Raw genomic sequence first — 17573 nt, 5'->3', positions numbered from 1 at the left:
AATAGGTGCACTACGTAGGGCGTATAAAGCACTTTTAATAACATGTATAGTGCACTAGTGTGAGCGATTTGGAACGGAACCTGGAGTACACTGAAAACGAGTGTTATGATGAGGATGAGGACTTGGGTTTCACGTAGCCAGGCATTTAATCGCTGCATCATTCAGTGACAAAGAGACCGCATGTTTAATTGCATATATTTTCTGCACACTCTTCAAGCACCAAATGATAATGGACGGATGATATACGCCGATGATTCGGAGGTGAAAACGGACATTTTGTGAAAAGAACGAAAAACGACGCGCGTGCGTTAACGGTTGGAGGTCAGTAGTAGTGACTATGTGCTTTATTTTTAATGCATACATTCTGAATTATTTCTTCATCTGATTATATGACAGCTGTCACGTATGTTAAAGACACATATGTGAATGGATGTCCTTTTGTAAATAACCTCACATATCCGACGTTACTCATGGATGGTCGTTGACTGATGCTAATGCTAATGATGCTGCTATTTAATACGAGCTAACGCTAATTAGCAGCTAGCAAGGTGTTGCAGGTTGAATTGAACGGACTCGAAGACTTTATTAGTTGTCGCACAACGTACGTTTTCTCACGGTGGGGTTGCAGCTAACGCGAAATAAGAATACACTATATGTAGTAAATATGAAGAGGAATAAATGAATGCAGGTATGGAGTAAAGATGTAAGATTAGCCGTTAGCTGGAAGCATCTCAATTAGCACGTCGTCACTAGATAAACTGTCACATCACAAACCGCGCTGAGTCAAGTGTATGGAATGGTTTCGAAATTATACTCCATGTATAAAATGTTTTGGCTTGAATGTAGACGTACACTTTATTCACTCAATGACACCATTGTGATTTATGAAAAATGCTGCCTGAATGTCATCAGTAGGTTTGAGAATAGCTTCTCCTTGCTGGAGGGCAAATGTGTTTCTTACAGGCAAGCACACATACTGAACCAACATGTTAGAGGTTTAACAGTCAATACTTTTTCTTTGTTTGTCTTTTCCAATATGAAATATAAAATCTATATATACGGAAATCGGGGAGGGAGGGGGAGAGAGAGAAATGAGGAGGGAGGGAGAGAGAGAAAGAGAGAGAGAAATGGGGGATAGAGAGTGTAATGGGTGTGGGGGAGATGCTAGAATGCTAACTTTAGTTGAAGTTGAACTGCAGCGTGGTTTGGGTTTAGAGCTTTGTCTAGATGGTGGGGAAAAAAAGACACCGGCTCAATAAGTATAAAAATAAATTCATCTCCATTCATTTAACTATAAGTCCTCTCTGAATCCCCCACCCCATGCCTCGCACAAAGTAAATCTTTTCTAATGCACCTTTAAGCAACCTAAACTCATACACAGCCTAAAATTTGTGTGTGTGTATGTTCTATAAAAGAAGTCTGGTCTTCTTGATACAAGATACTGAGCATTGGTGTAGGGGGAGATGGGTGAGTGTAAAAGTCATGTGTGTGTCCTGCTATACCTCCTCATGTGGTATGGACTGATTCTCCTGCCTCTTCTTCATTTTCCTGAAATAGGATGCTTGATGAGATAAGGTTTCTATGACACATAATCAGATCACATGCAGAATAACCAATCCTTTTGCTGATCTCTCTGAGGAAAAACAAGAGATTTAGGATTGTGCTTGTGATTGCAGTAAAACCTCTCACAATAAAATAATCCTTTAAAATTCAGTGCAGACTTCATGCACTGTGACCCTATGACTGTGTCTATAGCGAGTAAAATCCTCATGAAATATTAACGTGTCACAAGGTGGCTGGTGCACTCTGGTGGGGTACAGCTTACGGTAACATTTATTTTAATACCTTATTTCTGTGCCAAATTTACAATTGTTATGTGTATAGTTTAGCATTTATAGTAACAAATGTAAATCATTTTATGGCATGTTTAAAAGACAGGCTTGTTTTTGTCACTTCTGGTATAACGGATACAAATGGTCAACATTTAGTTTGTTTAAAAAAAAAATGCTCATTGCTAAGTTTTGATTGTGTAACATTTGTGCGTGAACAATTCTGTTAATATAGAATTGGTAACATTTTAGACCAAGTGCATTGTTATTAAACTGTGATTTGATTATTTTTTTAATTTTGGTGTTGTAGATGTGTGTTCTTTGAACAGTCCAGCCGAGATTTGCGTAGCACTGAGTTTAATGCAGCAATAGTAAAGCTGGTGAGAAAGCTTCACCATTAATTCCGCCAGAAGTTTTGTTGGTTTTCTTTATTTCAGTGGTCTGCAGGGAGGCCATTAGATGGAGCGAGCATGGAAATTAGGGCTTGAATCTGCTTTGAGAGCAATAATTGTGGCCATCCGAGTGCCATTGTTTGGAACGCTGCATGGGATCATTTTCTTTAGCTGAAGCAAACAGTAGCTTCCATCCTTTTATGATTTACGTTATTATATGCAGCTTGAAGACGCTATTTCAAGCCCAGAAGATAAGGAAAGGGAAGCGAGTGTGTGTTTGTCTGTGTGCTTGTAATGATTCTCTCTCTCTCTCTCTCTCTCTCTCTCACACTCTCTCTCACTCTCCTTCTCTTTCTTTTTCTTTTTTTAGTAAAAAAGAGAGATGCTAAGTGACTCCAGTGTAATGTTTGATCGATTTGTTACCAGCTGTTTGTTTTATCTGAAAGCATTCAATTCAAGTTTCAATTCAAGTTTATTTGTATAGCGCTTTTTACAATCGAAGCATGACTCCTACACCATTAACGATTCATGAGACGGTAACCTGAATGCATTATATTTATTCAGTGGCACCGCTATTCAATTCTGTTTTATTAGTATGCCACTTTTAATAATGGACATAGTCTTAGAGCAGTTTTACAGAAATATATAAATTCTGGATATTCATTTTATACGGAGAAATGTAGCATTTTATCCCTAATGAGTGAGTCAGAGGTGACAGTGATGAGGCAAAAACTAACTGAGATGGCACGAGGAATATTCTCAATGAGTCTTGAGTGGAACCAGTCTCTAAAGAGAACCCGTCCTCATCCGGGTGACACCAGATAGGAGAAAAAAGAAAAAAAAAACTTGAACTTGAAGTGTATTTTGTTAGGTCTCATCTGGTCACAGATGGAGACTTGAGTGTAAAATTGTTCATGGCACATGGATTCTAAGCAGAAGAATCTAGAGAAATCACATGTATCTTAAAAGTGGTCCATGTAGGGTCATCCTCAGCAGCAGCAAGAGCTATTATAAATAGTAGGGGTGAAGTTAAGTTAATCTCCACACTCTTTATTTTCTCAGATTTAATGACATTTATCAGGCAATCTGGCATGGCCAGAATTTTATCCAGTGCTTATGTCAGCCATGTTTTTCAAATTATACACCCAAACTAATGCTCAGTGTCTGGTACATTATTGTTTCTATTGGTTCCACACACAGCTACATATGAGAGTGAGCAGTGTTCAGTGAGCGAGGATGTCGAGTTCAAAATAAAAGGCTAGTATCCACTGGCTGTTTTGCTAACTAGAACATTTTACTGCTTAATTCAGTTTGCATGATGCCGATTATTTTGTGTTACTTTGGGGTTGACGGAATCAGTAAAGCAAATCAAAAAGCACCTATGTTATGAACCCAAAGCAGGAGTGAGACATGAGGGCCTGTTTAATACAAAGATGTTTTTTAAAGGTCTGCACAGTATGTTGAAGTAAACTACAGATCATCATGCTCTAACACGACTGTTTCGTGCATGTACATGCTGTCTAGGATTTATTACTCTTCCGAACATTGACGGCTCCATGCAGTGTGACTTTATATCTTCTATCTTCATACCGTGTGCTGTTTTTCTTTCTCTTCTCATGTTTGAGTAATAGTGTGCAAGAGTGAGGGAGAGTGTGGACACTGCAGACTGCACTTTCATACACTGCTGTAATAGGAAAACCTTTGCAGTGAACATGTCCACGAGGCCGAATGGATATGAGCAGATCTGCCTTTCTTCTGCTGTCTCTCAGCTTAATCACACTTCTCATTGCTCTCCTATCCAGGCTTTGATTTTTTTAATTGGTGTGTGCAATGCACAAACAGAGAGAGAGGAGTCATTTTAAATGCTTTCATGTTTACTGCACGGATTCTGATTATTAACGCCCAGCTCTCATCTTCCTCCTTAACCTCCGAAAGCTCTGGACCTCTTCTCTTTCAATTGGAGACAGTCTAATGCTTGGTAAAAAGCAAGAAGGTTAAAGATGCAATTTAGTAAGTACTTAGTCTTATTTTTATAGATATCTTATTGATTGCTGATTGATTTTAATTTGGTGCTTGTATTGTGGTGCTTCAGAGTTTTGGGATTTAAGTCAGGAATCTATAATATTGATTTGTAATCTGTTCTTTTTAGCTATATATCCATTAAGGAGCACTGAGATGTTGGTAAATTTTCTGAGAAAAGATCCAAACCGACCATTAAAGGTGTGAAACCGGCTGAATTTTCACTGTATTCTGTTTTAGAGGAATACAAATACAACCTATGGGGAAAAGTAAAAATCATATTTAATGTTTTCCTTATTCACTTTTATGGTGGTGATTAATTTTGCAAAAAAATTTTTTTTGAAAATGAGTGATTCAGCAATGACTCAAACAGAATGTGAAAACGAGTAGTAACTTCCTAAAAGCTCTTTCCCAGTAACAAACTGGGGCAATGACGCATTATACTCACAGTAAAAGCACATTGTGACAATTTATTACAAAAATATATATAAAATTATTTGAACTTCCTCCATTTAAATCAATTTGCATAGTAATATTCCCAAACCATCCTCTAACACTAACCATTAAAACAGCACTGTAATGAAACAAGCAGAATTTAATAACAAACAAAAATCATAAATAGTCACAGCAGTCCCCTGTCCAGAGGTTAGTCACTCGATCTGCATGCCTAATTATCCAGTTTCACGTCATCACGCGATCCATTTGCTCTGCATCATTATTAGATTCGTGTCTTCAGAGACATGATCTGATCAGAGGTTACTTCACTTTATATTAAATTAATGAGTGGTGTGTTTCAGTGTGCTGTAGAAGAAAATAGAATCAGTAGGCAAAATGGGAAATAATAATATTAAATAGTACCAATATTATTAAAGTAAAATAATAGTGCTCTTCTTTTCAGCTTTGGTGTTTTGGCTCAGGATATTTTGCGATTCATCTTTTTTTATTTAGTGTTTGTATGGAAAAGTTCAGCTAAGGCACTTGGCAGTTTGTACTCAGGTTTACGTGATGGTACTCTTCAGCTTTGTGAATACATGTCAGAGAGAACAGTGCACAGAGGATTTCACTGAGCATATGCGCTGCTGGCGGGTGGGACAGTCGATGTCAGCTATGCATTTACTTGCCACATGAATTACCTTCTGCAATGAATCATTAAAATCCTTCAGGGAAACATGTCTACTGTGGTGTAAATTAATGGCAGAAGGCTGGGGATGTTGTATTGAATCTGTGAACCTGCAGCAGCTGAATCCTTGACGCAGCATACACCTTACACTGGATGTAAAGTTAATTGTCTGTCAGATATTGATGGAAATTTTATTTTCTACTTGAATACAACACACTTTCGGTAATCATTGGTCACTTGTTTGATTGCATAGCAGGATTTGTTCATATACAATAACATCAGAAATATAGAAACGATGAAATAGCAGAACAATTATTGTCTTAAACATTGTCTTTTTTTCACATTTAGATCATTAACTATAGTCTCAGAAAATTTCACAAATGAATCTGACTAATCAGCACATGTAAGTCGCTCTGGATAAGGGCGATCAATGTATAAGAATAAATTAAATTTAGAATATATAGTATATGTTTTTAAAACTACAGGGTTTCTGAAGCACAGCCTTTCTTACCCTGCTGGCCACGTTTCAGAGATCTAGAAGTCATCGCTCTGTCAGCAGCTATCTTGTCTAAGTGGCCATTATTGGTGGCCCTTGTAGGCATTTAAGAACATTTTCCCTTCCCACAGCTTTATGCCACTCCCTTAGCAATAAGCTGGAAACCTGCCGAGTTGACCTTTGAGCCCAGTGCCTCCAGTTCCACGACACCTTAGAATGCCTGCAGATGACTGAAGGGCTGAGGGTGTGAAAGCATTAGCCAGATTCAACTCTATACACAAAGTCTAGTGGAGCTATTTGGGCTTGACATTTTGTAAGTTTGTAAGTCCTGTGTATGCAGCAGGTGTTCCTGATACTGAGCAGAGTACATTAGTCTTAACCGCTTCAGAGGCCTCGATCCCGTGAGAATCGTTCTGAGGCTAATCACAGGAGCCTGACACCATCTGTCACAGAGCTTTGAGATCACAGACCCAGCAGTGAATTAGATAATGTAGTGGGAGGTTTGGTACTATTTTAACTATTTTTTTTTTTGTTTTTTTGTAACCCAATTAAAGTATGTTGCTTTCATACTTACTGAATAATAATCTCAGCTGAATGAAATGTTCAATTAATGAAATGTCTGATTAACCGTAGCATATTATAACATTTATAAAATTCTCTAAGAATTAGCTATGAGTCAGGATAAAACTGGGTATATCAGTTCCTTAGTGTTAGTGTAATCATTCTTACTGCACTTTTCCAATTAATTTCTTGTAATATTTGGTTGTTAAACATTTCCGCTGCTGTGTTTGTGTGAGGCAGAAAAGCTGTTTGTTTTTCTGGGTGGAGGAGCAGATGCCAGTCAGTGTAGTTAGCTCTGTGCTTTTGTGAACAATAGATAGTTATCTCCAGTCCATTACGGACACGGTCTGTTTTTGCAGTGCAGGGCAGCACAGATTTGCTCAATACCAATTAGGCTTAGTGTGCTATAATTTTGCATTGGAGAGCCACAATGAAACATCAGCGTATGCTTGAATATCACCCAAACATATGGCAAAAGAACAGTATTTTACTCCCCAGCAAAATTATTTTATTAATCTGTAATGATTTGAGCTGTAATATTAATTTCCCACAGCTCACACGCACGCGTCCTCACGTTCTCTCTCTGAAATAAAGAAATAATGTGTAAACATTAGACAACAGACAAGTAAAAAATGAAACATTAATGGCCTGTATATTCATTCTGAGGTCAACAAAAGAGACAAAAGGAATTATGATATTAAGCCTACAACAAAGTGGAAGATCTAACATTCGACAAATAATTGTCATTATATGGTGATGATCATCAGAAAGTGATTTGGGTTTTTGTGCTTGTTTGTTTTGAACCAGAGCTCTTTGTTGTTCTGCAATAATCACTGAAGATGCCTAAAAAGAGCATTAATGCAGAAATGATGATGATAAGATTTATTTCAGCATTACACTTTTATTTGAATGTTTAATGCACATTACTGTGAAATCACCTAAAAATCCATACTCTGTTTAGTTTTTGAAATTGCCACAGTTATTTAGATATTACTGCCCCCATACTCTATTAAACCTGAAAAAGCTCAGATTCCTGTCTGGTTTTGGGGTGCTTGAAATAGAAATTTATCTGCAGGAAAAAAATTTGTGCCTTTTCTAAATATCATTACAATTTTAACTGATCTTTGTACACTGTCAACACAGTGCAATTAAAAATATACAATTTAAACAATTTATGGCGTTTTTTTATTTATTAGAATGGACTTTGGGAAATGGAGATGTGTAAAAATATGAATATGAACAGCACTATCTACAGCAAATAGTACAGGAAATGGATCTTTAAAATAAGGATTATTTACATTTATATATTTTTTTGAAAAGGTCTGCAGTCAGCAGCAGGTGTAAGTGAATGTGTGAGGATGAATTAAACAAATCTCTTTGTCTGTCTTTTTTTCACTCTGTCTTTCTTTCTTCATTGCCTAAATTACATATAAAGCACAAGTAACCCATGTGAGGAATAGGATTGTGTTCTCTGATTATAGATTAGCTCATTTAATCCTCACATGTCTCAATTATAAGGCTTTCTAAAGGACAAGCCTACTGGCTGCAAATAAACCCCCTCGGGGTGAAAAACCTACTGACTGAGTCTGAGTACAAATCCTCGCCACACCAGACTGCCACTGTGGCTTCCTTAAGCAGGGCCATTTAATTGCTCTGTTTAACATCATAAAAACAAACATAAATATAAACATTTCAACTGCATTAGATGCTGTAATTAATCCTAAATAAACCTTATGTCATATCACTATTATTGGAACTCATATGTTTTGGTTCATTATATGATAAATTATTTCATATACATAGTCCAGAAAAAGTATTAATTTTTCTCTTGCCATTTCCAAGTTTGTTTGTTTTTCCTTATGTATTCCACTATGCAACATTTCGCCAAATGAATTGTCTGCTCGCAAAAAACATTCACAGCTGCACCGATTGGGGGGAGAGAAAAAAAAAAAGACCAGAATTGAAACTCATTACCTTGGAATTGATTGCACTGGGTTAGATACAGGCACACAAGGATGCACATGGGATCAAAATCACATGACATCATGGATTCGCACAGGGTCTCTGGAGTCTCTGTACTTTTTCCACACTACACAATTGAGCAAGCTGTTGAATCAAACATGTCCCACTCACACAAACACACATACACACACACACATGCATTCTCAGGATTAATACTGATTCCATTCACCTGGATGTTGGGGCCAACAAATGTATTTACAAATTTAGTACATTATGTGTGAGAATCTTCTACTCTCTTTTTTGTATTATTCCAATTATTATTTGCAATTATTATTATACCTGGAATTTATATTAGGTATAATACAATAATTTTAGCATTGTGAGAAGATTAAAGGTGAGAACCAACTTGAGTGACAAGTTTCACAACTAGTTTGTAACACTTTGTTTGCTTTAGTACGTTAAAAAAAAAAATTGTTTGCATGACTAAATAAATACATACTGTAAAGTGGCATGTGAGCCTTGAAGTACTGGAAAATATAATGTGTTTTTTTTTCTTTTTCTTTTTTCTTTCCTGTAAGGCACCCATATTGATTTGTTTGTTTTCAAGACATCCTGATGTTTAGGCATTTACGATGATTGCAGCACCTTTCTGAAGATTGATCGAAGGTTCATTAAGACACTGTCACTATTAAAATTAATGTGGAGGCCGTGGTGTTAGATCATTAAAAAACTAGCCGTTGGATTGGTTTTATTGATCTATTACAAAACATCCCGAGGCCGAAGAGCTTCATATACATCTGTTTCTTTTCCTTCTCCACATCTGAAATGATATTTTTGGTGTGGTTGGTGGAATGGAAAGCTAGGATTTGCCTTCACGGCAGATTAGTTTGCCTATTAATCACAAAGTAAAGGCCTGCAGCAGGGTGTGACATTCAGAGAGCAGAATTAATGTGTTTTGCTGGACAGGCCTGAGAAAGACTCACTGACTTCAGTGTATGCTGAATATGCATGACGTCCAGTGGTTGTTGGATTCGGATATTCTCTGTTTTGGTTTTCAGCATTGTCCTACCAGAGTAGCAGATACTTTAAACAGAATTTGCATTCAGTTAAATATGGTGCACCAGAATACTCCGGTCCATAACCATGAGTAGATTTGTTTTTGTTGTTGTTGTATTGAATATACTGAGAGGTCATTAGGGTTCTGCATACCTAGACATGTATGTGGCTGCTCACAATAGGAGGATTAACAAGTTCAACCAACTTGAAAAGCTGGACGCAATTACTTTCGCACATGGTGTGGTCCACACCCAATATTCCGACACACATGAACACCAATTGTAATGAAATAGATGAAAGAGGGTGAAATAGACTGGAAAATGACATTGGATGCTCAGTGGCTAATACACTGGGCTACCGATCATAAGCTTGTGAATTTGAACCCTGGTACTGCCACTGTTGGTTGTTTGCCACTGATCAAGGTCCTTAAGCTACTCAATTATATCCTGTCTCATAAGCAAGCGGCTTTGAAGAAATGAATAGCACTTTTGTTTGTGTGTTGCTGAATTTTCATTGCTTTTGAGTCAACATGACAAAATCTCTTGGGTTACCCAAGTCTTTCACAATCTGTAATGTTGTACGTGCCAGATGTTGAAACACACGTGCTGTAAGATCTTAATATCTCCAATCAAGGCTCTTAAATCTTAGGAAAAATATATGTCCAATAAGCTAAGAACCGCCTGAGTGTACTTGAAATTCAGTCAGCATTCTGACATTTGAAGACATCCGAATACATCACATTTTCACAGAGGATTATTGCCAGAATTGAAGGGTTTATATTTAATGACTAATTTAAGTAAATTAAGCAGGGTTTCACTTGGAATATCATGCTACTTAAATACCATTTCCAAGTTTGACCAAGTATTTAGCTTGTATTTATTAAGTATCTAGTCAATCATTAAATTACATTTGACTGCCTAACTCCATAGAATGGGGAGTCTGGCACTAGCTCGAAATTCAGAGCAAAGTTTTTCTTATGTATTACATAAAGTGGATGGATTTTGTAGCTGCGAGTGAGAGTTTCAGTGCATTGGCCCTGCTGCTTTCTTACAGCAGACAGTCATGTGTTTCCTCAGGCACAGAGCCTTAACTCAATATAAGATTGCATTATGCCGAGTCTTGCAGTGAACCATAGAAATGAGGAAAGAATTGAAGCCATGAAACACAAGGGCTGTGTCATACACATGCCAAATGGATTGTTCAGACTCCTGTGTAAGTATGGAGCAGTCTGATAAACACTGACCCAGATTAGTGTGGGATAAGCAGGGAAATGTGGGCTTTCCTATTCTCTTTATTGGTTCCTTTTCATCTTCCTAAATCAAGATCTCAGGTTCTTTTGTCATTCCGATTATCTTTGCCCCTGGTAAAAAGCCGTGGGTCAGAATAGGTAGTCGGAAAGTAAACAAACCTCACTTTAAAGCAGACACGATGAAATGCTGAGGCTATACAGGTAGATTGTATTTTAATGGTTTCTTTCATCTCTACCTGAAAAGCATGTATTGTTTGTTAGTGTGAGCTTATTTGGTTTGGATTGTATGCACACATATGCTGCTGGAGCCTCTGGTGAATAGGATGAAATTGCTTTTCAGCTGCCTGTATGTATGTGTTTACATTGGCTGCTGCAGTTCCTGTCAAAATAAAAATGCATTAGGGAGAACTGGAGGTGTTCATTGTATATGTTCAGCTTGAATGTTCAGACTAGTCTTTATCAGGATGACACAATTTTAGAGATCGTGATATTATAGAAAATAAGATTTATTATTATTAGTGATTCATAGTAGAGCTGGGCGATATGTCCTCTAAATTGAATCCCCGATTTTTTGAGAGAAAATTCGATTTTTGATTCTAAAACAATTATTTAAAAATAATAATAATAAAACACCAGAGACTATAGAATAGATTTTTTTTTAATTCTGAAAAATACTTTCAGCTTGGAAGCTCGTATCAGCGGTCGATTATTTTGAGCATAGGAATTAATCCAGGCTTTTGCTGTTTATAGGGGCAGAATGTATTTAGCGATGGAAGCATCTATCTTTCCATCGAGGCACCTGCTTATTTCAACATCGACATAAACCACATTCGAATTAATCGATAATAACGATTAATCGCACAGCTCTAATTCATAGTCACTTTGATCTGATTCTAAGTGCTTGGTTATGTTTCACATTGGATCTGGACCCTAAGCGTAAGGTGGGAATACATCTGGGATTGAGCACCTATGTGAGTGGTATCAAGATGCTTAATAAAAATGATATCATTACATACCTGTGATGCCTAATGGTTTGATGTATTTACAATGAGGCACACATGAAAATACGGGTTTCGATGTGGATTTTGCTTTAAATATGTATTAATTTACAATATTCAGTATTCTGGAAATGATTTACCATGAACGTCTTCTTATTTCTGTCTTTCAGGTAAACTTTGTTTCCTGCAAGGCTCTAAACAAAATGATTGGCTCCTGCTTTTCTAGAACTACCTGCTTCTAACTGCATCCTGATTGGACAGCTTCTGTGTAGAGAACTAATCAGAGCTACGGTTGCCATGACTTAGACATACTATACTTTTAAAGATGGAGAAAAAGAAACCGTGTCAGCGCCTCCTGGACTACCTTGTTGTAGTTGGAGCCAGGTAAGAGAGAGTGTGTGTGTGTGTCTGTCTGTCTGTCTGCATGAACCCGTGTATGTTCTAGGTTCCTTGTAGTGTTTTGCATGGAGCAATGATTCTTGGCTGCCATGCGTATACTGGGTGTGTTAGTCAGTAAGCATGCATTAGTGGGAGTGTATGTAAGATGTTTGCCTGAGGTGTGTGCCAGGTTTGTATGCTTAATACTTGTAGTAACATTGGCACTCTGCTGCTGCGAATTGTTACAGTTGATCTATTTATATCCTGTTTTGTTCCAAGTTATGTTCTGCATATAATGCATGGGCAAGTCCACTGGGTTAAGCGTTGACAGACGTGTTGAAACTTTAATCACGCAGCTCTTAATTGAAACATGCTGAAAAGGGGGCTTTGTAATAGGAATGTTCTGGTAACGCTGATGAAAGCTTTGATCAAGGTTTTCAACAGACAGTCCCTAATGGCAGCTAAATTTAACCCAAATCTGAGATTAATTTCCTGTCCAGACACTTCAGTGTCATTCACTGTTCTCTTTCTCTGTCCTCCACACAGGCAGCCCAATAGCGAGAGTGTGGCCCAGACTCCCCAGCTGCTGAGGCGCTATCCACTAGAGGACCACTCCGACTTCCCCCTGCCCCCAGATGTGGTGTTTTTCTGCCAACCGGAAGGCTGCTTGAGTGTGCGGCAGCGGCGAGTCAGCTTGCGTGATGACTCCTCCTTCGTCTTTACACTCACAGACAAGGACTCAGGCATCACACGCTATGGCATCTGTCTCAACTTTTACCGCTGCTTCCAACGAGGCCACCATCGCTCACGTTCAGAATGCAAAGGTTATTTGTCCCTCTGCACCTTTTAAAATGAATATTTCAGTAATGTAATCAGTTAAAGCATGCAGGTGCTATAGGATCTGTCTTGTATTAAATTGCTGTCGCTGCATACAGCGGCTGCTCCAGTGCTCCTAAGACACAGTCGTAATGTAATGCTGCATAATAGTGGTTCTTCCTTCAACAGAAAAAGCTCAGTATGGTGTGCATCATGTCTTTTAATGTACACATTTGACAAATTGTCTTGTGCTCTTGAGAGATTTTATTTCTCATAAATTTTCTCTTTGTACAGACAAGCCTCCACAGACAGACCCTGCAGTCGAGGCCACCGAGAAATGTGACCCCTCCACCTTGTCTCTCTCGGGTGACCACACAGTGCCAGAGCCAGGCACTGGAAGGTCACCACGTCCCAAACGCAGCACCAGGGTATCAGCACGGAATCGCAACAGCATGCTGACTTCACTGTGCATCCTGAGCCACTACCCATTTTTCACCACCTTCAGGGAGTGTCTGTACATCCTTAAACGCATGGTGGATTGCTGTAGCCACAGACTCAACCAGAGAGCAGGACCTACCAGGTTTAACCAGCGGTGAGTACACACATCAGTATACACCAGTATTCTAGTTTTTTGTTGTTGTTTTTTTGTTTTTTTTGGATCCCGGACCATATTTTTCTGTTCAAGGCTTTCTTTCTCATGTTGTCTCAAGGAGTTTTTCATCCCCCTGTCCCCTTAATAACCCTGTGCTGCTTAACTCTCTGTTTCTGTAAACTGTCATATGACACTGTCTAGTTTTAACTGTGCAGAAAAATAAGTGTATTGAATCGTTTGAAGCATCTAGGTGTATGCAGTGCTGATTGAAATCTATCTTAAGACATTTTGGTTTACTTTCTTCCTGTGTTCAGCTCTTTTGTGATATGATTGGAAGAGCAGTGTTTCTTTTCTTTTTTTTTTTAATTGCTCATTTTCATTAACTTTAATAATAGTCTGCTGTTACTGTTATGTTTCAGCGGGTGAAGACAGCTTGTAATTTTCCTGATGGATATCCATCCAGACAGTTTCCCTCCATTTTTGCTCTGAATCTATTCTAATAACACACTGCTTTTTACATAGTGCTGCAAATGAGAAGGCATTAATAATTAGCCATGTGGTGTAGAAAAGGATCAGGTAGTGGTTTATTAAAATGGAAGCGGATGTGCCGTTAGAGAATTTACTGACATCCTTCGTTGTGTGCGAGAGAGAGAGAGAGAGAAAGGGAGAGATCGTGAGAGCATTTTCGATTGAGACGGTGAGGGGAGTGATGATGATGATGATTATGATGATTATCATGTTCTCTCCATCGGAAGGTTATGTAAGTCATTTGGTGTGCGTTTGTGTGACAATGGACTTATATTGCGGTGACAGGCCACGGTGATGGTTCACTCCTCAAGTGTCTATCATTAAACAATCTGCACGAATGCTTTAGAAGCCTCTTTCAGATCAATAAGCGTTTTGAGTGATGGCTCCCCCTTTCCGTTTTCTCTGTGGAGTCTTTTTTCTGTTGTAACTTAGCAACCAGTTTTGTGACAAGTTGCATTTGTGGGTTCAGGCCCCGATTTTGTTTTTTCAAGCCAAACTCCTTAGATTTGCTCAACGAGTATGTGAAATAAATTGAGCAATAAAGTTCCTTAAAAACAGAGTGCTCTGTGCAAATTATCAAAGGTGCGAACATGCTGAAGGCAATGGTGTAACCTCATCTCTGTTTACTTATAGGTTACTTTTATAGCATCTTTAAAGCAGCATTAAAGAGTTGTATGTAAACGTGCTAAGAAAATACCCACTGAAGTCGGCACCACACATAATCAGAATTTTAATATTTTATGACCTGTAACGTCACTCAGGATGCAATTAAGGTGTTTTTTTGTTTTTTTTTTCACTGCAAAAAACCCCCAAGATCATTATCTCGATTTACCAGGTTTTAAAAAATATTCCCAGACAATTGCAAAAATCCACTACTAATTGTTCCTTTTATTTAGTCAACTGGTTAGGCAGAAGTGAAGATTTGTTTTTAATTCATAGGTCATGACAGTATACAGCTCTGTGTTATCTACATTTAGGTTTTTATTGTATTACCGAAATTCACGCAAGTTAATCTGTGCAATAACAATTGAAGTAAATTTTGTTTCTCAAGCAAACAGATTTCATGTGCACGGACTGAAAACGAGAGATTTTATTCCTCTATCAGAGCAGCACATTTGTGGGAGTTTAGTAGTATGCAGATTGTGTAATGACCACCTCTAAAGGGCAATTGTGACTCAAGCACTCGCTCTGTAGCTGCACAGCATCATCCTGGCAAATAAAGTGCGATTTTGACTTTGCTCCAGCACTGGTCTTTCGGTGGGCATACACGCATACACATGCACGTGGGTTGTCTCACTGTGCCCTTGTAATCGGAACTATGACTTTGATTTATGTTTTCTTGAGGAAAAAAAACATATTACTTAATTATAATGTAGGAAAATAATTGCTTTGGGGGTTGTTGCTCTGGTGCGATTTGACTTTAGTTTTATCAGGGAGCTGTAAAGTGTAGAATCTGAATTAACACATGTTGATAGCAGCATGCAGAGGGTATAGGGCCAAAGGGTAGTGTTGCTCTGGTTGTAAGGTTTTCACATATCAGTGTAGCAACACTAAAATAGACTGAGATACAGAGAAACATTGGAGCGAGAACGGTCGAGATGCCGAAGACAAAAAGACAGGTTGTGTGAGCAAGAGATACCAGAGAGACAAAGACAGAGTGCCTGTCAGAGAGAGATAGCAAGAGCTGTCAGAAGTATAGAGAGATAAGGACTAAATGAGAAATGTGCTTATGTAAGAATGAGACAGCTGAAGCAGACTTTTTAACAGATTGAGGCTGCTGATTCTCCTCAGGGACCGGCTGCAGGAGGTGGGAGGCTTTCACAGAAGAAAATTATGGCCTTCTCACTGTCCTGTCATCAAAGACACACTCCCCCTTTCTCTACCCTGACTACAACCCACACACACAAGCTCTGATTTTGAAAAGTGACTATCAGTGTTGAGCATAAAGCAGTATTCGTTTTGCCGATAATAATGGAACATATTCATTGACCGAAATGCTTGGGTCAAGTGGTGTGTGACCTAATTCTAACCTGCCATAGTCCACTTAACTGAATGTCTACTATTTAAATGATGGGAAGCGGTGTACATTTCTGTGCAAGATTTCTGTGCGGGGTTTGTGTTCTTTCTGATTCCCAGCCAATTTAATAGATATTTTTAAAAAAGCATCGAGCACACGATCATGTATAAATGGCAAATGGCAACAATTTCCTGACTGTACACAAAGCTCATAAGATACTGGCATTTTTAAATGTCAGATATTTGTATTATTGCATCCATTTCCTCTCCCTTAGAAAGGATAGTAGTGTTGTTTAGAACAGTAAACCTGACGAGCTGCACATGGCCCATGTACTGTAAAGCAGGTGGATAGAGGGAGCGCTACCTAGCAGAGGAAGAAAGAATAAAGGATGACTTGGGGATGGGTAATATAGTCTACAGGATGCCAGGTGTCACAAGTCATTGAGACTAATGATCCTATTCTTAGACCTGCTTTCTGCAGTGTCATCACCTTCTCAGGCTCTAGGGTGTAAACACTTGTGAATTGTGGGTAGTGTATGCAGTGACGGGTGATGATAAAACGATGTGCCTGTCAGTATACCAGCTACACAAAAACCTAGGATGCAGTGTGGATGACAATGATAACATTTCTGTCCAAAATTGTTCTAGATTAACAAGATGTATGTCTGAGTGACTGCATGTTGAAGTGCCATTTTGGTTGATATGTAGAGTTGTTTGTCCGACACCTTGGATTTAGAATTCTGCATATAATTGTACTGACAACATTACTCATCCTCAAGATATTTATGTATCCCTGTTTGTATGCGTATGTGTGTGTATCCTCCAGGGACGCCATGTGGCGCGTGTTGGCTGGCGCGCTTTCTGTCGAGGAGAAGGAGAAAGGTACTCAGCTACTCCATGACCTGAGGGAAATGGAATCGTGGGTGTACAGGCTACTGCGTTCGCCGGTGCCTGTAGCAGGTGTGCGACGTGTCGATGTGGAAGTGCTTCCTCCAGAACTGCAGCCGGCTCTTACTTTCGCCCTGCCCGACTCTTCCCGATTCTGTCTTGTGGACTTTCCACTGCACCTTCCTTTGGAGCTACTGGGGGTGGACGCCTGCCTCCAGGTGCTCAGCTGCATCCTGCTTGAACACAAGGTACGAAGCTGCCCACAAACTGTTCTCTAGCTTAGTAATCATGTTCTCAGGCTCTTTTCAAACTCAGAAACCGGGTTATCTATACTCTATTGTCCTTATGAAACATGACATTAGTTTGTATATTTATTGGGTGAAATTATCCGATAGTGAGCACAGTGCCGCTTATGGTGAACTTTTGTATGTAACTTTTTGATTTTTGGTCACTTTTTATTCCAAAAGACTATGGATTTGATGATTAGAGCTTTAGAAACAAGGTGGGATGTGGTAGCTCAGTGGTTGAGGTGTTTGACTACTGATCGGAAGGTCATTGGTTCGAATCCCAGGTCCACCAAGTTGCCACGGCAGGACCCCTGAACAAGGCCCTTAACCCTCAATTGCTCAGGTGTATAAACTGAAATAAAAATGTAAGTCATGCTAAATCCTGT

At 38.8% G+C, this 17573-nt stretch overlaps 1 protein-coding gene across 50 annotated transcripts in view; it reads left to right on the top strand.

Moving 5' to 3' along the window:
* Positions 1-62: 62 nt before the first annotated feature.
* madd (MAP-kinase activating death domain) overlaps positions 63-17573 on the top strand; it is a 46648-nt gene continuing 29137 nt past the window's right edge. For 27 of the 50 annotated variants that reach the window (XM_047813299.1, XM_047813290.1, XM_047813146.1 and 24 more), the window contains exons 1-5: positions 64-321; positions 11853-12066; positions 12607-12884; positions 13171-13468; positions 16839-17148. In XM_047813299.1, coding sequence (XP_047669255.1) covers positions 12008-12066; positions 12607-12884; positions 13171-13468; positions 16839-17148 — 945 coding nt within the window. In that variant the 5' untranslated portion in view covers positions 64-321; positions 11853-12007. Of the gene's footprint in view, positions 322-11852; positions 12067-12606; positions 12885-13170; positions 13469-16838; positions 17149-17573 lie in introns of all 50 variants that reach the window. The other 23 variants (XM_047813117.1, XM_047813126.1, XM_047813107.1 and 20 more) reach the window with 2 other exon arrangements.

This window comes from Tachysurus fulvidraco, chromosome 1 (genome assembly GCF_022655615.1).
Source record: "Tachysurus fulvidraco isolate hzauxx_2018 chromosome 1, HZAU_PFXX_2.0, whole genome shotgun sequence".
NCBI lineage: Eukaryota > Metazoa > Chordata > Actinopteri > Siluriformes > Bagridae > Tachysurus > Tachysurus fulvidraco.
This window is presented reverse-complemented; position numbering and strand designations above follow the sequence as displayed.